Raw genomic sequence first — 20,795 nt, 5'->3', positions numbered from 1 at the left:
AAAAATTTGGAACCTCCTTATGAAACCTCCTAATCTCTTGGCATCAGTGATGCCTTTTGTCAGTAGATTCCATTATCTATATATTTGCTGTGAAAAACCATATCGTTACAAGTTTCACAAAAGTGCAGGGATTGGGAAGCTCTAAAGTTGTAATGCTATACTAGTGGGTGAAGTCAGCAGCTTCCCAGCATTTACCTGAGTAGTAGAACTGGATCTGGAAAGCAAAGAGGAAATCAGAAAAAGACATCAGGCAATCCATAGCATCATCCATCAGCACAATCCTAGGATAAGATGAGAGAAACAGTTTAGCATCTTCAAAAGAACTAAAGTCTGTAACCAAGAACCCCAGATCTAGCGACAGTGCAGCTAGGGAGCTACGTGCAACTGAGGATTGCTAGTGGCTTGGCCCAGTATAAGAAGTTAGGAGAGAGGAATAGGAACACCACTGCTGCATGGATGTGGGCACCTAGTATAAAATGACGGCAGCTTAAGAACCTGCAGTGAGAATGTCAATGCTATCACGCACTTCAGCTACAGTGTGGACAGACATATGGATGCCAAGCATTCAAAGCCTGGTGGACAGGATGGAACGAATACTGGCATAAAAACTGCAAGGCTGGTTCACATGGCTATATAAAGAGTAACTGTGCTACAGACAAGACAGTTACACAAATATTAAATAGGTGGAAGCAGAACGAGACTTATGCTATTCCTCTGTATACCAGAGTTCATTTAACTGGGATATTTTCAGATTCATAAGGATAACAACAGTTATTAATTCCCAATCTATACTCAAACAAACTTCATTTGACTACAGAGGAAATAACATTGCACCAACAATCAGCTTTCTAATTACAAACTGTGAACATCCTATCCTCCCTTCCTGATGAATGAATCAGTCTCTTTTCATATCTATCAGGTCTGTCATTTGACTATCAGATCAAATTTCATGGAAACTGAAGACTTCTTGGGAGAGGGACAATGTCCTCTTTCTCTCTACTAAGCCCCAGGTGCGTGTAGGGAGCTACATGCATCCCTATTTTGAAGCACACTTCATGAACATGGGAAGTATCAGCCACAGGCCATAAAGATAAAGTATAAGTGATAGCAAAGTCCAACTCCCCTTTTCAGGAAAAAACCTCTGGATTTCAGAAGTAAGTTAGGGCAAAAACATTCATAAAAATGAAACCAAAACCAATGCTGTGGTCACTGCCACTACGTAAGGATGAAAAGGTCAGTCTCTGAAGTGGGGAAAATCAAACTTGGGCTGATCAATGACAGCTCAGACTGGAAAACAGAAGGAAACACTCCTCTTTGATGGGAAAAAACAGAGTATTCGGACGGTGCTAAAGAAAGGTAGTTGGTACTTCTTTTCAACTGTGTGCAGGTCTACTGTACAGTCAGTATCTGGCATATCATGTCATATGAGAAGGATTACCAGTTCATTATAGCCAAAGTATGGGTCATCTAGTAGGACCTTTTTGAACACAGGGCCAAATGCAATCCACAGACCAACTCACGCAGCATCAACGGTCTAAACACATTGCTCATGTAAAAGACTCCAGGGAGCTGTGTGGGAGGCTGACCTAGAAGAGTTATAGGATCTTGCAAGACTTCCCTGCCACTCAGACCAGTTCTGTTCACTGTGGCAAAATCAAACATGCAGAGCAGCTTGAATTAATTATCTCAAAGAAGAAAGACTGGGGCTAAGAGGGTCCCCAGGAGAAAAGCAAGTATTTAAAACAAAACCCTTTGAAGATGTCAAAGTGCTTCTGATTTATTTATTATGTTCCAGAAGCCTCCTCCTCCTTCTGTCTAAAGAAGCAGTAGCTTCAGTTCTTAATTCTCACTAATAAGCATGTTACTGAGATTGTCAGTGGCCACATCAAGGAAATGGCTTTGAAGCTGTCAGGCAGAGCATCTTCATCTCTCAGGCAATACTGCTCAGCCACTGGCATTTCCAACCACTATTTAAACACTGAAAATGCGATGGGCCACATCGCCGATGAGCTGCACTCCCTCCTTTGAAATGATGGTCTGTCTCCCAGATACCCTCAAAGCACAAGCTCCAAAGCTTTTGTCAGTGCATTTCTCCATCCTGGAGATGCAGGAGAACAACAGCGGCGAGTTTTTGAATGTATTCATTATGCAAAGAGACAATATTATATCACCTTCATGACAATCAACTCATTTCAGTTGTTAAATCTAAAGCTATGGTCAACGGCTGTGCTCTGCAGCACCAAGTCCCAGTCTCCTTCTTACAGGAGAGAGCAGGAGGAAGTAGGCAGAGGTCTGAGAATTTGCTGGACATTTCTTGCTGTTAAACACAGTAAGGAGCCTCTAAGGAAGACTGTACGGCACATATGTGGCAGAGGAGCATCTAAATAGAAGCAGGTGCATGCTGGTGCTGGGTTACTGACTCCACTTGGCCCAGGAGTCTGCACTCCGGAAATGTTGAGAAGTCTTTAAATCCAATACAATCATTTATGAGGAGATTGACTGCAGCTGGCTATTTCCCCACATAGCCAGCTGACTGAGCCGCCAGGGAAGCTGGGAGAGCATCATATGCAACATATCCGTACCTCTTCCCTGAATTATCTGGCAAGGAGAAAATCCTAGCCATGGACTGTAACCCAGACAGCAGGACCAAAATTGAATTTCAGAAATCTGAAAGTCTGAGCTGCAATTCAAAAGAGTTCATCAGGTAGCTGATATTTCAAGGGATTCTTTATTCATTCTTTCTTGTCCAAATTAGACTTTAAGCCCTCAGGGGCACAGACTTATTTACAAAGTTAGTAGTCAGCACTCAATGAATAATGAAATCAAGGAGGAACTTTGGAAAGGATTGAAGAAAGATGCCTACACTTGAGGGACTCTGGTAAAGGGTGTAGTGGTCTTTCAGGGTTCAAGTGGGTTTGGCTGGCAGGAAAGCCTTGCTACTGTGCCAATGGGGAAACTTTATGATCTACTGATTGCGGTTAAAATCTCAGAAACCCAGACTAGACAGGATGCCCCCAGGACAAACTCTAGACCAGGCAAGTTGAAAGGACTTTTACTGTTCTCTGCTACCACTAAAGGCTAACTGACACAATCTGTCTTAAGGCCAGGCTGGCTCAAATGAGTCTTCAGGGACTTGGTTTGTTTACTGATACATGGAGGCAAAAATAAGCGGAACATACAGAAAGGGCAAGATCTGCACTCTCGGGCAATCTTTTAACAACAGGGGTACAGACTTGCAAGCCCCACTTCCATTAGCACTGATCAGTGCAACATGAGCTCCCATACCACATAAAACAGCATAGGAGTTGTGAACTACTCAGCTTCCGCTACTCAAATGCGGGCGGCGAGTTCCTTGTGTTTCTGTTACAAGAGCAAAGTCAGTGCTTAGGTGCAGATCTTGAAATCATGGCATCAAACCACAAAAAATCCCTTCATTTTCTGTCCTTCTGCAATTTCAAGATTCAGAAAGCCAAAAGGTCTCTCTGAAGATCAAAGGTATCTCTGTAGATTAAAATCTTGAACCTGCTAATGGCTATAGCCCTTTGAAGAAAAAACACCTAAGAAATCTCAGACACAGTTAGCCTGGTTCTTTTTTGGGTATGACTTCTGCATTTGTGTAGCACCAGGAGCAGAAAAATGGAGCTCTCTGGTGTAATGCTACTAAAACCTGTATCGTTGTAGCTTCTGTTCTTCTGCTCTGACATTTCCCGTCTTACTCCCAGTGTTTGTTATCAGTGCATAGCAACAGCTCCTGGACGAGTGAAGTGCACCATGCTGCGAGATCATCTCAGTCATGCAGCATTGAGACTACAATTATGACTGCTGTCTTCCCAAGAGCGCCAATAATTACACAGGTCCTGTCAGTGAATGCTGTGGCTACTCCCACCTCTACTTTATTTAATTCCTTTCCCAAGCAAATTAGTAACAAAACCGTTGGGGGTGTGCAGACTGAAGGAGGAACAATGTCAGTAGGTTTGCATATGACATTCGTGCTTTGCAAGGACTCAATCAACTGGTGCCGGAAGACAGCCTGCAGAACTCACCTTTCTAACTGGCAGAGACCAAGGAGGACAATGGGAAGTGTACAGCAGAAAAAGGACAAGAGAGCGAGGAACAGTTGGAAGGAAAGAGAAAGATGGTTTAAAAATATGACAAGTTTTATTAAAATTGTTCAACTTGATTAGCTTTTAACAGAATAATAGCAATGTGTAAGTAAATCTCTAGCCAGCCAAAAGTAGGAGTGAGGTCATCCCCACCTGAGCCTGGGTGCCTCTGACAGAGATCTCATTTCTCTCCAACACCTGCTCCCAAATCCTGCTTGTCTGTCTCTCCGGCACACGCACCACAGTGCAGCAGGCCCCTGAAGGGGGCCTCTAGTTTACGACAGCCTTGTGGATTAAATTCCTTGACACAAACATCATAACATGTGTAGATGTGCTGAAGTCTCCTTTCATGCACCATCACAAATTCCTGCTCAGCTCTGCTGGAACCCTATGAAATACACACCAGCGCATGGGACTGCTGCTTTTGTACCTCCATGAAAGGAAGCAGCAGACATATCCCTGCTACAGGGTTAGCATTCTTTCTTAGTCTGGCATTGAAGGCCAAGCAACCGTACTCTGTGCAGCCCCAAAGGCCCACTGATGAGCTAGAGGGAAAAGCGGTGCTCAACTTTTAGTTTTAATTGAACCAACGCAGCTTTAACTGCAGTTCATTTCAAATAGCAGCACATAGGAACCAGGGAAGAATCCAGAGAATCAGCCAAGTGAAAGCACTAGCAGATGGATAACACTTCTCTTTTTCACTCTCCTTTCTTAATACAATTTTCATGGGACTCTGATGCTGAAGAAAGATGACAGAATGACAAACAGAAAATGAGGACCTTTTCATTATTTAGGCCATGAACAACTTAAGCAGCAGCTAATACCCCGATCATGTGCCTGGATCCTGTTTCCAAATGTCATATCTAGGTCCATGAAAAAAGTTAGATTTCCATGCCCTGAAATGGCCGAGATGGCTAGGAATGAGAGCATTTATTCAGTAACCTTGCTGTGATTATACATGTGTGTGTTTGCATATGCGTGCACAATCCTACTGAGATCTGAACTGACCCCCCACCCCAACAGATGCATATACTTATTACATTTTCACTATCAGATAGTTAATAATCAACTGCCTGGGCTGGACTGGAACCAGCAAGCACTATCAGTAAAAAATTCCATATCATATTATCAGTGCCCTGAGCCATCTATCTGCTTTAGGTCTTGTCTAGATTAAAATAAAATTTCAAACAGATTAGCTACCATGTTCTTAGCTACTTTAAAACACTGACAATCCTTCAGAGGTTAGTACCTTTTAAACATGATCAACCATAGGAAGCTGGGGCAGGGGGAACACATTTTAAAAATGGTAAACTTAAAAATTATTTAAAGTAGAGTTTAAAATCACGTCAGTTAAAAAACCATTGGCTAAGATTCTTTTATATGCAACTCATCTTCTGAACTTAGAGCCAGCAGCAGCATTCTGCACTGATATTTCAGTCCCTGTATACCTTAACTATACACTCTCTCCCATTATTAGGAAACCGCCCTGTTCTTAATCTCAAACATGGTATCTCTTTTCCCCAAAATCTTAACAGCTGAAGGTCCCTGTCCATACCTTTACCCACGGATCTAGTTCCTAAGTCCATGCACATAGGACTGATCTTGCCTTAAAAGAGAGGATGAGGACTCACCTTGCTGCTTTCTGAGTGAGTTCCATTGGGAAGTCAGGGCAGAGCAGCTGCAGCAGGCAGTGGTATTCCTGTGCTGTCAGCAAATCTGCAGGAAAAGAGAGGTGAGAACACTGTAATTCTTTTACAGGCTATTCCCTCCCCTTGCTTCCTCTCTAGAAAAAAACCCTCATATTCCCTTCTACTGTCAATTCAAGGAGACTGAGTACTAATGACCATATAACTGCTCCCTAGACTCTCAGAACTGGGCTCTTCAGACGGAGTTTCCAGCAAAGACAATCAGAAAGAGGCCTGATAAAGGGGAAATCCTATTGAAGAGACCCCTGCAGAGAAACTGCTAACAGGTAGTGATTCAGTGTGAAAAAGAGGTAACCAAAACAGGGCAGTTTCAAGTGAGAACACAGTTTGGTTTGACTTGAATATAACCATGTGGAAAAAGGAATCATTTCAAAGTTGCTTAAATTTGCTGAAATTCACTGGCATGGTGACATTCACCACAATACGCCTGAAAACCATCCACAGAACATCTGGCAGCAGTAACAAAGGCAAACAAGGTTTCTGGGTTGTGTATGGAAGGCTACAGAATATAAACCACAGACATTATTACTTTGGCATTCGGTAAGGCGACTGGATGGTCTCTTTTGAAATAATGTGTACAAGTCTGGTCACTGTATTATAGGAAGCACAGAACAAAGATCCAAAAAACACAAGAAAACCAATCAAATGATTCATGTTTTAGAGAGCAACTTTGTGAAAGCCTGATCAAGAAAGGCCTCTGTGGTTCAGCAGAAGTCATCTAAGAGAGGTGACTCTTAGGGAAGCTTATAGGATCCCGAGGGAATGGTAACATGCTTATGTCAAAAAGCCCTACATGATTGTATGTTCATAGTCCAAAAGGCTGTGGACTGGAGTTAAGGAGAAGCCTAGCTGAACAGCAGCAATTTTGCAGTACTTCTATACACAGAAGAATGCAAAGTATGGAAGAAAGAGCCAGGGGTGGACATAGAGCCAAGCAGTAGTCAGGGAGGGGATCCAAAGGGCACAGGCATTAGGACTGAGGTACAGAGCATGAGTTCTTTTGCCACAGACACATCTTAGCCTTCCGTAGGCTCCCATCCAAATAATCAACCTTGTCCCAGATGATAGCCACAACTTCTCCGTATCTCCACAACTCCTCAAAGCCTGGCAGTTGGACAAAAGTGAGAGAAAGGGAAAATGCAACGCCTTTGTCAGATGTTTCAAGAGGCAGGCATGCAGTATCAAAGGGACATTTCACTCTGACATCCAACCCAGCCAAATTAATATTTTCAACGCTGACTAAAGAACTACTGCGGGAGGACTGTCACCAAAATCAAGTTATAGACTTTTCCTTTACCTACATTATTAGCCAGGGAAGTGGAGGAAAGAGAGGGAAGAGCTACTATATTTCTCTTCAGTTCAGGAAACCCTATAGCTGAAAAACACTGTTGTCAGAATCTTTGACATCCATTATAGACACTCTCTAGAGTACTATGCACTGCTCTTGGGAGGGCTTTCTATCTCATGGAGTGCCTTAGGTTTAGCGTCATGCTATGGAAAGGTTATTTTGCATGCTGAGTAGAGAGATTTTGAAGATTTTGCTCTGGAAAAGCCAACTCTGCAGTCAGAAATCTGCTATAACACAAGGAAGTCCCCGCCTGTGCAGAACTACAATACCATTGCAGGGATTTGTGCAACTTATTCTACTGTAAGGACAAATACATCAGAATCTCCCTTCTTCCAAAACTTGAATGCTGAGCTGAATTAAATTTCTGTGACTGCACTGAAATTACAGATGTCTGGGAGAATATGGAGGGCACTGTAACTTTTTTGTATTGTCATTTCTTACTAAAACACAAATCAGAGGCTGCTCTCTATTGCAGATACGACTTGATCCTTCAGTCAGCATATATCTGAGTTTGGGTTAATGATGGTATCCAGTGGAATGGTGGGGTTTTCTCCTGCAATGTTAGCTAATCAGTTCCTTGAATGTCATCAAGGAAAGTATCACCAAGTTTTATGTATAACTGCAAAAGGATATTATTGAAAAAGTCCCAGTTATCATGAGCATGAAGATGCATATTTTTAACTGAATTTTCAGCTCACTATTTCTCTTTCAAGACACAACATAGAGGAAAGAAAATTTTCTTCTCTATTATTTTGTTAGATCAACAGTCATTTATAGCAATAGAGATTTTGGTCCTAAGTTCTTAAGAAAACTCCCTGATCATGTAAGGTACATCACGTTTCATAAAATCATCTTCGACAGGCTCAGCATAGGAAGCAGGTTACAGGAAACAGAGAAGTTGGGAATAAAAAGGCTCTTTTGAAACACACTTTCTCATAATTGAAGAGGACAGTATGGACCTCTTACAACTACTCTTTAAGGCTTTCTAAATCTAGCTTTGAATAATGCTGGGCATTAAACTTCCGATCTTTGCCTAAAACGTCTACATGTTGGTCTGAAGGACTCACACCATTTGGAAGCTTTATGCAATACTCAATTTACATTTTTTGTTTGCTTAACTTCAAATTCCTCTTGCTCTCCATTATTTTTTCCTTTCATTTGTCAACAGATCATTATAATAACCCTTTCTCCATACTGTATTATGTATGTATACTTTCTCCATCTATTTAACTGATAACTATATTTACTTAAAGTTAAATCTGTTTAAGTTTATCTTGCCCTCTACATCCCTCCCTACCTCGCTCAGTCATATCTGTTGCTCTGCTTTGATCCCCTTTAGATTTTCACGGTGTGGTGTCCAGCAGTGTACAAAGCTTCCCTCATGCATTCAGAACAGGCAGGCTCTAGGAGGATAATCTGCCCACTTTCATCAGTGAGGCCGCTTTTCATTAATTCTGAATCTTAGCCTCCTCTTTTCTCCCCCTGAAGGTGAAGGAGTTTAAGGGTTTTTTGAAGGATGAGGTTTCCTGAGAAAGTTGGTCTTTGTTCACAGTCCCTGTCAGGTTGCTAGACAAAAGCAGCTTGAGAGGGTAACCGGGCCCTAAGCAAGCATTAGTTTTGAGGCATAAATAGAGATCTCTCTCTGGAAATAACATACTTCTGAAACTTATAATAACTTACGCTGTCTTTTTCTCCTTCCTCTTCATACCAAGTCACAGCATCATCCTTACTCCTCCATCACAAAACAACAAAACAACACAGAGCAAAAGCAGAAGTCTGCTCAAAAAGACTTTGGGAAAGGGTGGCAGAGATTCCCTCCAGCCAGCGCATCAGAGGGTGAAGTTCATTGTCAATAAAAGTGGAATTAATTACCGTTTCAGTCTTCGAGCAAATGCTCTATTTAGATGGGTACTGCACACAAAGCTGAAGTGGTGCAGAGAAGTTCCTTCTCTAAAGAAAGAAGCCCTTTGCTTCTTACGCCTGGAGAAAGGGCACCAACTTAGTCACTGAAGTATGCGGGAAGACTCTTTTAGGCCATAACACAACTCAGCCCGTAGACACCCCGGGCGCCTGACCAATAAATAATATCAATTTCTCAGACTACAGATGGGTACCTATTACACAGGAAGGGGGATCACCGCAGACCTTAGGAGGTGTCTACAGTTTGCTGTGATGACTGTTTTCCTATTCCCTACAGCAAGGTCAGTGAAGACCATCCAGAAAATTACATTTGCCCATGCACCATATTGTCTGCCAAGAGCTGCTTGGAATAAACAAGGGCAGTTTTGGTGCATGACCACATTGCTCCTTCCTGTCTCCAGGCCACAGCTGAGTAAATAGTGTTCAACGCTGCATGATGAAGAAAGAAAGAAAAGAAGGAAGGTACCAGTCAGAATGAGTGAAAACGAATCCACAACTGCTACTTTGGTTGCTACCACAAATTACTGTATCTCAAGTTCCAGTAACAAATGAAGCAAATCACAGAGAGTTTAAATCTGACCCCACAGCATAGGGCAGTGAGCTATACACACTCTACCGTGCTCTCGCAGCAGAACAAACTTGGTCATACTACGTGCTTAAGGATGGAGAGAGGCTGATTGCAATCTGGCATGTTAACCATGTTCATTTACAGCTGAACATAACACACTGCTCTTCTACTGCAAAGCAGCTAATAACAAATTCCAAAGCGATTTTAAAACAGCAGTACACTAAGGAGGAGATGGGAGGCTTAATAGAATAAGTACAGAAAAGTAAAGTGGTGTGGCTAGAGTTGCACACGAAGTACTTTAATTTTTGCTGTACTGGTCTTCAAACTCCTGCACAGCCTGTACTGCTGCTGCTGCTGTGCCACTAGCAAAATCCTGACTCTTCCCTACAGATCTCACTGTCTGCGAGTAGTTTATTGTCTTTTCGTACCTGAGGCAGACTCTTCCTCATGTTTCAGAGGCATAGTGGAGAAGGAAGTTTGTCCATGTGGTACAGTCTTAGAAAAAAACCCACCGCTTTCTGGATAAAAATGGCCTACCTTTGAGAAACATGAAGGCAGCTGCTTTGTATTTCCCTGGCTTTTAAAACACATTGTTTTTACCAGCTTCGTTTCTCATTTGTATGTGGCTGACAGATGGCACCTGACGTGAAGTGGTGCAAACTCTAGGAATGCTAAATGATGCGTTTATGCTGCTGTCAGTGTCGTGAGTGAAGTGCAGACACACCTGAGCTATCTTTAAGCTAGTTATCTTTCATACCGACAGCAGCCCAGCCACAGAAGCCTGGAGCTCAGTGAAGGCTGTAACATCTACCCAGGAAGCCAATAAATATTTAGGACTTAGCCTGAATTGCAGTCATTGCTGCTGTATCTAGGCTGCTTTCGGCCCAAGAAGTAGCTATCTACAATGCTGTCACAACACTGTGACAGCTATAAATACGCCCAAAGCAGTAGGAGAATATTTACCGCAGCTGGTGTATGAAATCCGCCCCAAAAAGTCACATTAGTAACTTCCCAGAAACACAAGGATTGCCTTGATGAATATACGTTAAAGTTCCCTCTTCCCATCATCTTTTATGTACAACCACTATCCAAGCAGGCTGGAGCCCTGGGCAATGTAGCTTTCCCCTTTGGATTATGGTAGGACACACAATTTCCACAGGTTGCTTTTTGACCGCAGTCATGAAGTCATTCAAGAGTCATAAAGTCATAGAGCTGTAAATCAGTCTCCTGGAAATATAATAGAGAACAGCCTAATAAATAATAATTTTTTTTTTTTAAAATGTTGGGAGAGTCTTTCTTGGCCTTTAGTTTTTTAATGTTTCTGGTATAAGTACATATCACATCCTTAGGATTCTCTCTATATCCGTACAAGCTTGCAACCTTGTAGAAAAGAACAAAAACAAACAAAAGCCCCTAAAAATAAAAGTCTAGGTGTTCTTGTGCTGTCTACAGAAGCTGCGATTTTACAAAAAACTGAATATAAACATAAGTATTGATAATACTGCAACTTCACACCTTACATCTGGCTAATAGGCTATGCTCTCCACGTGCCTTGTTCACAAAATACCTATAGCCTAATTTCCTCATCTCTCCATATATCTAGTGCTAATAACAAACAGAAAACTAAGAATTCTAGGAAAATTGATCCATGCGTAGGACCTAAACAGTGATACACACCTGTGTAAAAACCCCGTTTCTTCCTCATAAAACTTTCTACTCAAAAAAAAAAAAATTATTCCTTTTCAATTAATCATTTATAAAATTTTGCATTGAGAGATTTTGTGACCTAACATGAATAAGATCTGTTCCTGTTATTTGAGAGAATGGTTGTTTAAATAAGAATTTGAAACAAAATAAAAACATTCAAGGGCTGTTTCTTTGACTAATTCGCTTTTTCCACTGACAAGAAGAGATATAAAATAAACAGAAACCAGAGTGTGCATTTGTCTAATTTTAAAAATTGATTTTCCTTATTTTTCAAACAAACAAAAAGTGAAACAGCAGGTCACATAATTATCCCCATAATTTGAGATGGAAGGTTAAATAAATATAAACTAAACAATAAAGAATAAGCACTCACACACTTTCCCCTTAAGTTGCATAAGGATGTTCATGTAAGATGTGTACAGCAGGATTCATTCTGCTCTTGAAGTGTACAGACAGCTCCCACAATCATTAGAAAATAGTCCTAAGAACGTAGGAAAATCAGCAGAAAACTGAGACACCCCCACTTGTTACTTTCAAGCAACAGGAAAATGCACTAGAAGCCAAAGATTTCTGCCAGGTTAGCTCAAAACCAATTTCATTTTTTAAAGGAAGGTTTCTAGTGAATAGTTTAAAGAGGGTAATGGTCAAATCTGTTTCGTGGATCAACATAAGAATCTGTGCTTTACATGGAGTCTTGGACCTCAGTAGCTTTAAAAGACTATGTGGCTTTGTACCAATGTCTGGCTCAATCTCATTAGACACCAACAAAAAACATTTATTTTCTTAGTTTTAATAACTGGATGCATTACCTCTGCCTTCCTGATGGTGAAATTCAGCAAGCAGCTAAGCCAAAACCTTACTCCTGCTGAAAGGGGCAGGTCTCACTCCACTCTCTCTTCTTTCCTTCCCACCACTTGCTGCTGGCCACATGGTTCTGAGCCACCCCTTGTGCCAGCTCTGGCACTCAGCAGGTCCCTTGCCAAGAAAATTCAACTTTTCTTGGGGGCTGGTGAATTGAACTGACTCTCAGAAATATCTGATGAAAGCTTGTGCAAAGCAAGCTGTGGAAGAGCATGGCCAGATGCAGGGAAGAACGTAGAGAGGGAGCGCAAAACCTCCCCTCCTCAGCAGAGATAAACTTAGATAGGCTCAAGTAATTCTCTGCTTAAGATGTTTTAATTCTTAAAGTCGAGGATGTACACAAGGCATTGTCATAGGATTAATGATCCTCCTAATTAAAAGTAGGTTCAGCTTTACTGGCTGTACTTGCACCATACCTGCTAAGACGGTTTGTGAACGCTCTGTTATCAGACACACTCTTAAGACAGAACTTTTGGCATCCTTACTATCCAAGCAGGCAGATGAGCTCAGGTTATTCACAAACCCCATCTGCTCTTTCCACTGATATCGTTTAGGTCCAGATCCAGAAGGGATCCCAGGGCATCCTCAGGAAAGGTTCTTCCAGGAGCGTACTTGCAGCACTGGGTGCACCCTGGGTTGCCTCTCCTGACCTATGAGAATACTGGCAAAATCCTGCCAGACGTAAGGGTGCTGCTGCAGGCAAGTAGTTGTCACAAACAAGACGTTTTGCGCTCTGCAAAAGGAGCATGGCTGAAAACAGCAGACTTAGGTGACTCCTGTTGACAACAGGTAGAAAAGATCCAGCTTATGATGTGAACAAGCAAAGAGTGACAAGAGATTTAGTGAGATTTGCCTGGAACAACCTGTGTCAGACTCGGGACAAATATAGTGGAGAGTTAAGCAGACTGACCTAAAATGATTTGTTGGGGGAGTGCTGCAAGAGAGAACAGTTAGAGAGGATTAGCACTGTGGTTGAGCAGAAAGCTAGTTTTGAGGCTCTCAGGTAAGAAGAAAAAGATTCAGCTGCAGCTGATGTGAAGAATGAAAACATTCGTTCTGGAGGGGAATCTGGACAGTTCATATGAACAGTAAATTCACTGAAAAGCGGGCTTATTATGGGCAAAGTTCCAGTAGCACCATATTTTGAGTGAGCTAAAGGTTTTTTAAAGAGTAAAATCCTGTAGATGGTGTGATTGTTTTTCTGCCCTTTGATCTCGACCCCTTTTATCAATAAACCACTTGCCAGATTAACAAAAACAAAAAATGAATTTATACAGAACTGCTCCAATTCTATCTCCAATATCCAGACTCTTGCTGTTTATACAAACTTTAATCATCCTCTAGTCCCTTTCAAATTCCCCATAATTATCCTTAAGTATCAAACGTTTCATGTGGCAGCATTACTTCAGCTTTGAGCGAATGTTACTCAGGGCAGGATGAGCTGTGCCAAAGGTACAGTCCAAGGCTATCATCTGGCGTGCTTATGTGGCTAGCATGGCACATCCACAAACTGAAAAATTTAAACTTTCATTAGAAAAATAAAAAAAGTTCTCAGCTCTCATGGTTGTAAAGAAAACATTCCAATAGTGGAAGAGTTTAACTGATGCGCTGTGGTATTCCTGAATCCACATGCAGCCTGAAACATGACTCAAGTTTGAACTTTCCACCTACTTTGCAAACCTTAACACTATACCTAATGCAACACTAAACACAATGTTAACTCTTTAATTTCTTGGTTTAACTATAGGATGGGACTTCAGATGAAGTTGGAGCTTAAAGAACTCAGAGTTCCTGAAGTGCAAGAACAGCAAACAATAAGAACGGAGAAGCAGCCACAACTTCTGTCAGTATTTCCAGAAGTAGAAAAAGAAGATAGAAGATGACAAACAAGAGAGCCTGGTTTAAATTTTCCAGTACATTATTGACTACAGCAACCAAATAGTGGCTTAAACTTTATTTACTACATGGACACCCAATTTTTTCCATGCAGCTTTCTTTAACATTTGCAAAGATAATTCTGTGCATATTCTGAAGCACATATAATCCTAAAGATGTGCTCAGCTCATTGAGTATGATCCAAAAGGGCATTTAGCCTTCTCCAAAGGACATAAGCCTGCAGCAAACAAAGCGGACTACAGTACAAAAATGTATGACTTCCCCTCATGTTTCAGAGGCATTAAAAAGCCAAGTAAGAAATGTTAAAAATGTCCTAAAATCTGAAGTTAAGTGTGATTATAAATACGCTGTATATTCTTGGGTAACTGTAAGCCTGTGAACAGAGATCACCCCTGGTAATCCTCGGTCGGTAGGTAGCTAACAAGGGAAATGACATCAGATAATAAGAGGCACTTTAATCTACTAAATATAGGCATAGCAAAACCAAACCAACACAAGACTGGCTCTTAAGACAGATAAACTAGAAAACTAGAAATAAGATACAATTTCAGAGTGAGAGTAATTTATAACTGAAATGCTGTGACATTTGACATTCTTTGTATGTGTCGACTATAAAAGTATTTTTTCCTTTCACTGTAACATCACTACAGATGCAACTAGCAGATCTTCCGAGCAATAGGTGAGCTAATAGATTTAGACTGCTTCTATCTTGTTCAACAGTTGATTTTTCCACACTTTGATGAGTTTTCAGTCACTCATTGAGAAAATAATCAATCCAATGCTAGAGCTAATTGGTCGTGTAAACAATAAGGAGCAAACATTCCTGTTGGAGTTCTGGCCATCTGGGGGGCAGACTGCTCAACCACTTGAAACGGGACCCACAGCAATCTTAATAGTGAAGTACAGGAATGCCGGCAACACTTCACTGGAGGGGACCATCAACATTTCCCCAAGCTCTCAAACAGCAGCACTAATCTTTAGACAAGATGTGGATCAGCCTCTATTCAAGAAAACAAGTTGTCATTAAGCTTAAGATCTTCAAAACAACTAAAGAATTCATAGCTACACATCCATCACGAGATGGGCAGAGTAAACGGGCAGGTGGTACGCAGCTGCATCTCATGCAATACAGGACCTTACATACAACCCCTCCTCCCTCAGATATGTACTAGGTCTAGTGACAATAATGGGACTACGGCCAGGGAGAGGCACACAGTCTTCAGTTACTGTTTGGTATTTCCCTTCTGCTTTGGGAGCCCCAAGAAATACAGTTAGCTGGCAGACAGCTCATCTGCGTCATGCACACAGGGTCAGGGCGCAGAAGAAAGCTATGACATTGGCCTAAAAAGAAAAGGAGGTAGAGGTTAAGGAGGACATACAATGAACTATGGAAATGCTGCAGATTGCTGTAGCAATCTCAGATCAAAGATCTCCTTCACTTCCATTTTTTTCTAGCCCGATCTTTCCAGGAAACACCAGTGAAAGGTTCCGGTGAACCAGAATCAGGTATTTTCAAATATCTTGAATCTCCCAAGTGTTTCAGACTTCAATGTGGCACGTAAAAGCATGAAGTGCAACAGTCAACAATTTTCTCAGAACAATGAATGAAATGGAAATGTTTCGGACTTTTCTCTTTTAATGACTGTTTTGGAAGAGGCTTTCAAGGAACAGTGTAGTTCCTACAAACACCCCATGCAAGAGAGAGACAGAGCATTTCAGCATAATTTAGATCACAATCAAGGATAGCCTTGTGTGTCTCTCCCTGTCCCTGCTCCGCATCGACTCTTAAATAATCCACTGCAAAGTTTTGAACAGTTAACTGCACCTTCACCAACACCTGTCATCACAGCAGGCGCTCTGATACTGCTTCTCTGAAACATGTCCATCATGAGCCCAACCATGAAAGAGACAAGTTCAGGCTTGTGAAGAATGGAGAATCCCACATGCCACCGAGAGTGACACCAGCGTGCAGTTACGCAAAGCAGTCAACTCACCGTGGTTTAAACGCAAGAAGCTGGTTGTGATCGACAAATCACTAAATGGTCTAGCACATCTTTCTCTGTGCACTTGTGTTCACCTGGAACAATTTGACTACCTGATTTAAACATGAATCTTCCAAGAACTGAAAGCTATTCATAGTCCTGGCCATTCTTTGACTTTACTGCAAGTATATTTATATATAAGTTTATATACAGGCTATGCAGTATAACCTCAAGCACCCAGACTGTTGGCTAGTTTTCTCCAATTTTGTTTCACAAATTATAATGCTGAGGAAAACAGTCTGAAAGGAAAGGACATTGTTTTTAGGAGCCTCTGAGTCAACAGTTAAAGCCTCTATTCATAAAAATAAGTATTGCAGTATTTGGACCTATGCTTGGGCAGTGTTGTTCAGTCACGTAAAACGCTCTCAAACACACCGATACCGAGTCTCTTTTATGAGTGTAAAAACTTAAGAGGAAAACGAACCTCAAACCAAACAAATCAATAAGAGAACTGGCTGGAGGAAGGTAATCTAGTTAATGACAAGACTGAAGAAGTCATCATTAGTTATTTAGAAGGAAATGCAGTGGAGCATGTAAGCTCCACAGAGAATGTTTGGAGCGCATTACAATATCAATGAGTTAGATTAATGATTATAAATGACCACCACTACAGAACTGGTCTGAATGCAGAACAGAATGAATGCACTAAGAGAAACCTGAAAAAACAAGGCATCTAACTACCCCTTTTAAGGGTATGCTTTTGGCTAAGGTTCTGTAACGTCTCTTGATTTTAACTCTTACAATACTGTAGTCAGCTGTGTGTCCTAAAAAATAATAATAATTTTTAAAAAGATCGAGAAGAAGAGAGAGAAGGAAGGAAGTTAGTTTTCTCTGTATTTCACATGGAGAAATACATGTTTAATAAAAATCTAACACAGATATTCATTTCTAAAAAATGAAACAAACCCTTTTTTTTTTTGTTTTTAACGTTCTTTAAGCTTCAGCCCAGCAAGTTCTAAACTCTTCAGATGTCCAGATGAAAGCTTCTCATGGACATCATGCATCTTTGTCAAAGTTTAACTTAAATGCCACCTATTTTACAGCTAAATACATTTCCATGGACCATATACCATGAACCACAAATTAAGAATATTTTGCTGGAGGAAAGTTCAGGCAAATGCTGTAAATCCTCCAGCATTATGCCCTAACACTGATGGTATGCATATATTATGGTAATCAGGGAAGTGTAAGAAACTAGACAAAAGAGCAACTCTTATTGCGGAAAGAAAAAGGACACTTTCTTGTTGCTGCACAGGGCTTTCTAGAGGGGAAAAAAAGGGCCATCTACTGGAGGACAAATGTAGAGATGAATCCATACTGTAATCCTGGCTTGTAGAAACCGAAAATAGATAGAGTTCAGTGGTCTAATCTTTTTCAGCCTCATAATGAGGTCAGGCTCTTCAGGATCTTTGTAAGGATCTTTATGGCAGGAGCAATAAAAAGGAATATCATTTAACTGATTAGCGGTGGGATGATAGCTTAGCACAGTGAGCAATTGATTTTGACCAGATATGACATGCAAGTGATCTCTCCCAAACGAAGTATGATCAGTATTCTGCGGAAAGTCCTGCATGGATTGCTGCTGTGATGTAGGCTACTGAGGAGACAAAGCAAAGAAGAAACAGAACACAACCTCTAAAAGATGTAGGCCTGTCCTTACTTGGAATAAAAGATGGCAGGAGTCCTAAAACCCCAAATACAGTTACTGCTGACTAACCCATTTAATGACAACAGTGAGATGGGCCATCCATAGTGAGTAACACTGTATTAACCTCTACTAGCAGCTGGGGCCTCAGCTACATTGTTCTAACATAGCTGTACTCTTTGTGGTTTCGCTTACATTTTTTCGTCTCCTATGCAACAATATCCTGACTGTTCAGCAAAAAAACCATCATGGAAATGCAAGTATGATAAATCCTCAGAGTGGGAGTCAAGATGAAAGCTGCTCTTTAAGCATCTCCAGCCATTGAAGACTTACAAAACACATGTTCCTTTTATTTGCTGCAACATTTGCCCTTCTTTTCCCATTCGATGTTGAGACTTATGGAGCAAGTCTGAAAATCAGATGGTGCAAATCATACAGCAATATAGCTTTAAGAAGTACTTAAATGTAATGTATTTCAGCATATGTTCTTGACTCAAAGGAAATGTGCTGGATCTTTCAAAGCAGAGCTTAAAAGCTGAGGTCCTATTTGCTCCATGTAATTATAAATGTTTCTTAATGCTGCCCTGTTGGGAAAAAAATTGCTTCCTGGTGTTTCTGGCAAAAGAACTGTATCTAAACTCACTACATCAGATGTAGCTGCATTTTAGTAGTATTCTATGTGAAGTGGATGGTAAAAAAAAGGATGCTATATAAACGTATTAATTCATATTCCTCTCACTTTCACGCCACATTTAAAGGTAACATCCATCCTTCCAGTTGTCTCTCACATGAGTTATCTCCTGCCTGGATCTGTTTCAGGCTCTGCTGTTCCAAGTCCCCACCTACATGCAGTACTAAGGGCTCTGAAACTAGTAGTGCTAGCTCTTAAGAGATTCAAGATTAAATAAAATTATTAACATATAGGGGATCCCAAAGGAAAGCAGAAAATATCCAACCTCCAAAAAAGCTCCGAGATGTTCAGCAGACAAACACAAATTACAAGAAACAGCTCCTCAGTTATTAGAGAAATACAGAAGTGACTCTCTAGACTTGAGAACCTGGCTCCACGTGCCAAACCAAGACTTTACTTACCAGCTGCTGGAATCAGAAACTCTGACAGGAAGAATAGGAGCCTTGAGGATCCATGCTGGTGGGCAACAAACAATGTTGAAGTTCAAGGTTTCTAAATTATCTCCACTAAATGGGATATGTTTGGAAAGTCACTTTACATGACATGTTTATCAAGGGAAAAAACAAATCTTCTCACTATTTACTTTTGCTCTTTCCTTTTAGGAGGATGTTTTCTGGGGTTTGGTAAAGAACAAATAGATGAGTGCTGCAAAGGGAAATAGACTGAGAGCCTTTATGTGTACATCTCATTTTCACTTGCAGCTTTGTATACACAGCTGTGACCAGAACAGACTTTTGCTGAATGAAGGACACGCAGTTCTGCACCCGCTGCCACAGCACAAGGAAGATCACCATTACTTGCTTTGCAGTTAAGGTTTGAAATAACAAATCAGTGAATTATTTGGGAATTTAATGAGCTTTTCTTCTGATTTCTTTTTGAACTGTTGTCTGTATCACTTTAAAGTCTTTCCATGAATACAGTGTAGATTTGAAAGCTTTCCAGTGCTAGACAGATTAGATTCTAATTTCAATCTCTAAGTAAAATGTTAACTATTCTAGATGTTAAAAGGAAGCAATGAAAATACTTTCTATTATACCTATTGGGAAACAGAAAGAAAACTATACAACTACTAGAAGTCTCTGGTATAGCAGGAATACGTGGAGATGCAGGTGTGCAATTTGCGGCTGCAATAATGTGCCTTCAGATGCTAAATAGGAATAGGGACAGAAGAGTTTTGACTAGTAAAAACTTATGCTCTGTACAACAAGTATAACTTATTATTCATCTTTCCAGTATTTTAATTTTTGTAAGTGTGAATACTGCTGGTCAGCAACAAAAACAAGATTAGTATTTAGTGATAATGATATATCAGCAAATGGCCATATTTGACTCAAAAAGCTATAAGGAAAAAAATCATTGAATGAAGGGGTAAAATTAAAGCAGGTGAAATAGTATCTAGAATTACTAAGCAAAAAGATAAAAAATATTTACGATTTTCTCAAAAAAGTGACAATGTTCAGCTGAGCCACAGATTTGTCACAGATCAAACAGCACTAGCTGCGCATAGGAAGTCTGGGATTCAGTCACAATTCCTCCCCTGCTTGGGAATACAGGAGAAGAATACAGTGGTCTAATTATTTATGTTTGAGGCACTTTATAACAGGTTAAAGTTGATACGTAACATTGTAAATAGAGATCTGTAATCCTTTTATGAACTTGGCTATCATGGCCTGCAAGCATTAATGGGAATAGAAAACATGGCATGAATGAACAAGAGAATTGAATAGTTATAAAAAGACCAAACAAAGATTATATTATCCCCGAAAATCTGGGACAACAGTTACAAGACACTAGTACATTTGCATGTTTCAGGTAGAAAAGATGCCACCACTTTCCTATGCAGAGATTGAAAACAAATGAAAAAAACCCTAAAAACCAAAGCACTGGCACTCTCACCTCCCCAAACGGGGTTAAGATGCCTTGGAGAAAGAGGATAGTTACTTGTCAGGGAAAACCCAGTGATCTGTGACACAGAGGCAAACTAACACAGAGAAGTGAAATATGGAAGTGGCTGGAGGAACTCTGCATGATCCTCAGTGGAAGATGACAGTATACCTTATAAACAAGCCTACATACAAGGTTTTCTTTAAACACTTTTCTCTAGGGAGACTTGGAGAACCTAGCACTGGTACCTTAGAGAGAATGGAAGTGCAGGAACTAAGTTTCAGTCAGATCAACAAGAGGGTTCTAATGCACGCGACGGGACTGCAAAATCAGGAACCCAGCATGCAATGAGAAAAATCATAATTATTCCATCCTGCACCCGGTCTGAGACTGAAGAAGAATAATACCTGCTATTACACAAGGA

The 20,795-nt window shown here is 40.7% G+C and overlaps 1 protein-coding gene across 1 annotated transcript in view; it reads right to left on the bottom strand.

Annotated features, from left to right (window-relative positions):
* The window catches only part of CSTPP1 (centriolar satellite-associated tubulin polyglutamylase complex regulator 1), an 84,997-nt gene that overhangs the window by 10,275 nt on the left and 53,927 nt on the right, over positions 1-20,795 (bottom strand). The window contains exons 4-5 of the mRNA XM_075152238.1: positions 5,735-5,819; positions 196-281 (exon numbers count right to left, since the gene is read on the bottom strand). Of these exons, the coding sequence (XP_075008339.1) occupies positions 196-281; positions 5,735-5,819 (171 nt within the window). The remainder of the gene's footprint in view (positions 1-195; positions 282-5,734; positions 5,820-20,795) is intronic.

The sequence above is a fragment of the Calonectris borealis genome, chromosome 5 (genome assembly GCF_964195595.1).
Source record: "Calonectris borealis chromosome 5, bCalBor7.hap1.2, whole genome shotgun sequence".
Classification (NCBI taxonomy): domain Eukaryota; kingdom Metazoa; phylum Chordata; class Aves; order Procellariiformes; family Procellariidae; genus Calonectris; species Calonectris borealis.
The sequence above is the reverse complement of the archived record's forward strand: the minus strand, read 5'-3'. Positions and strand labels throughout refer to the sequence as shown.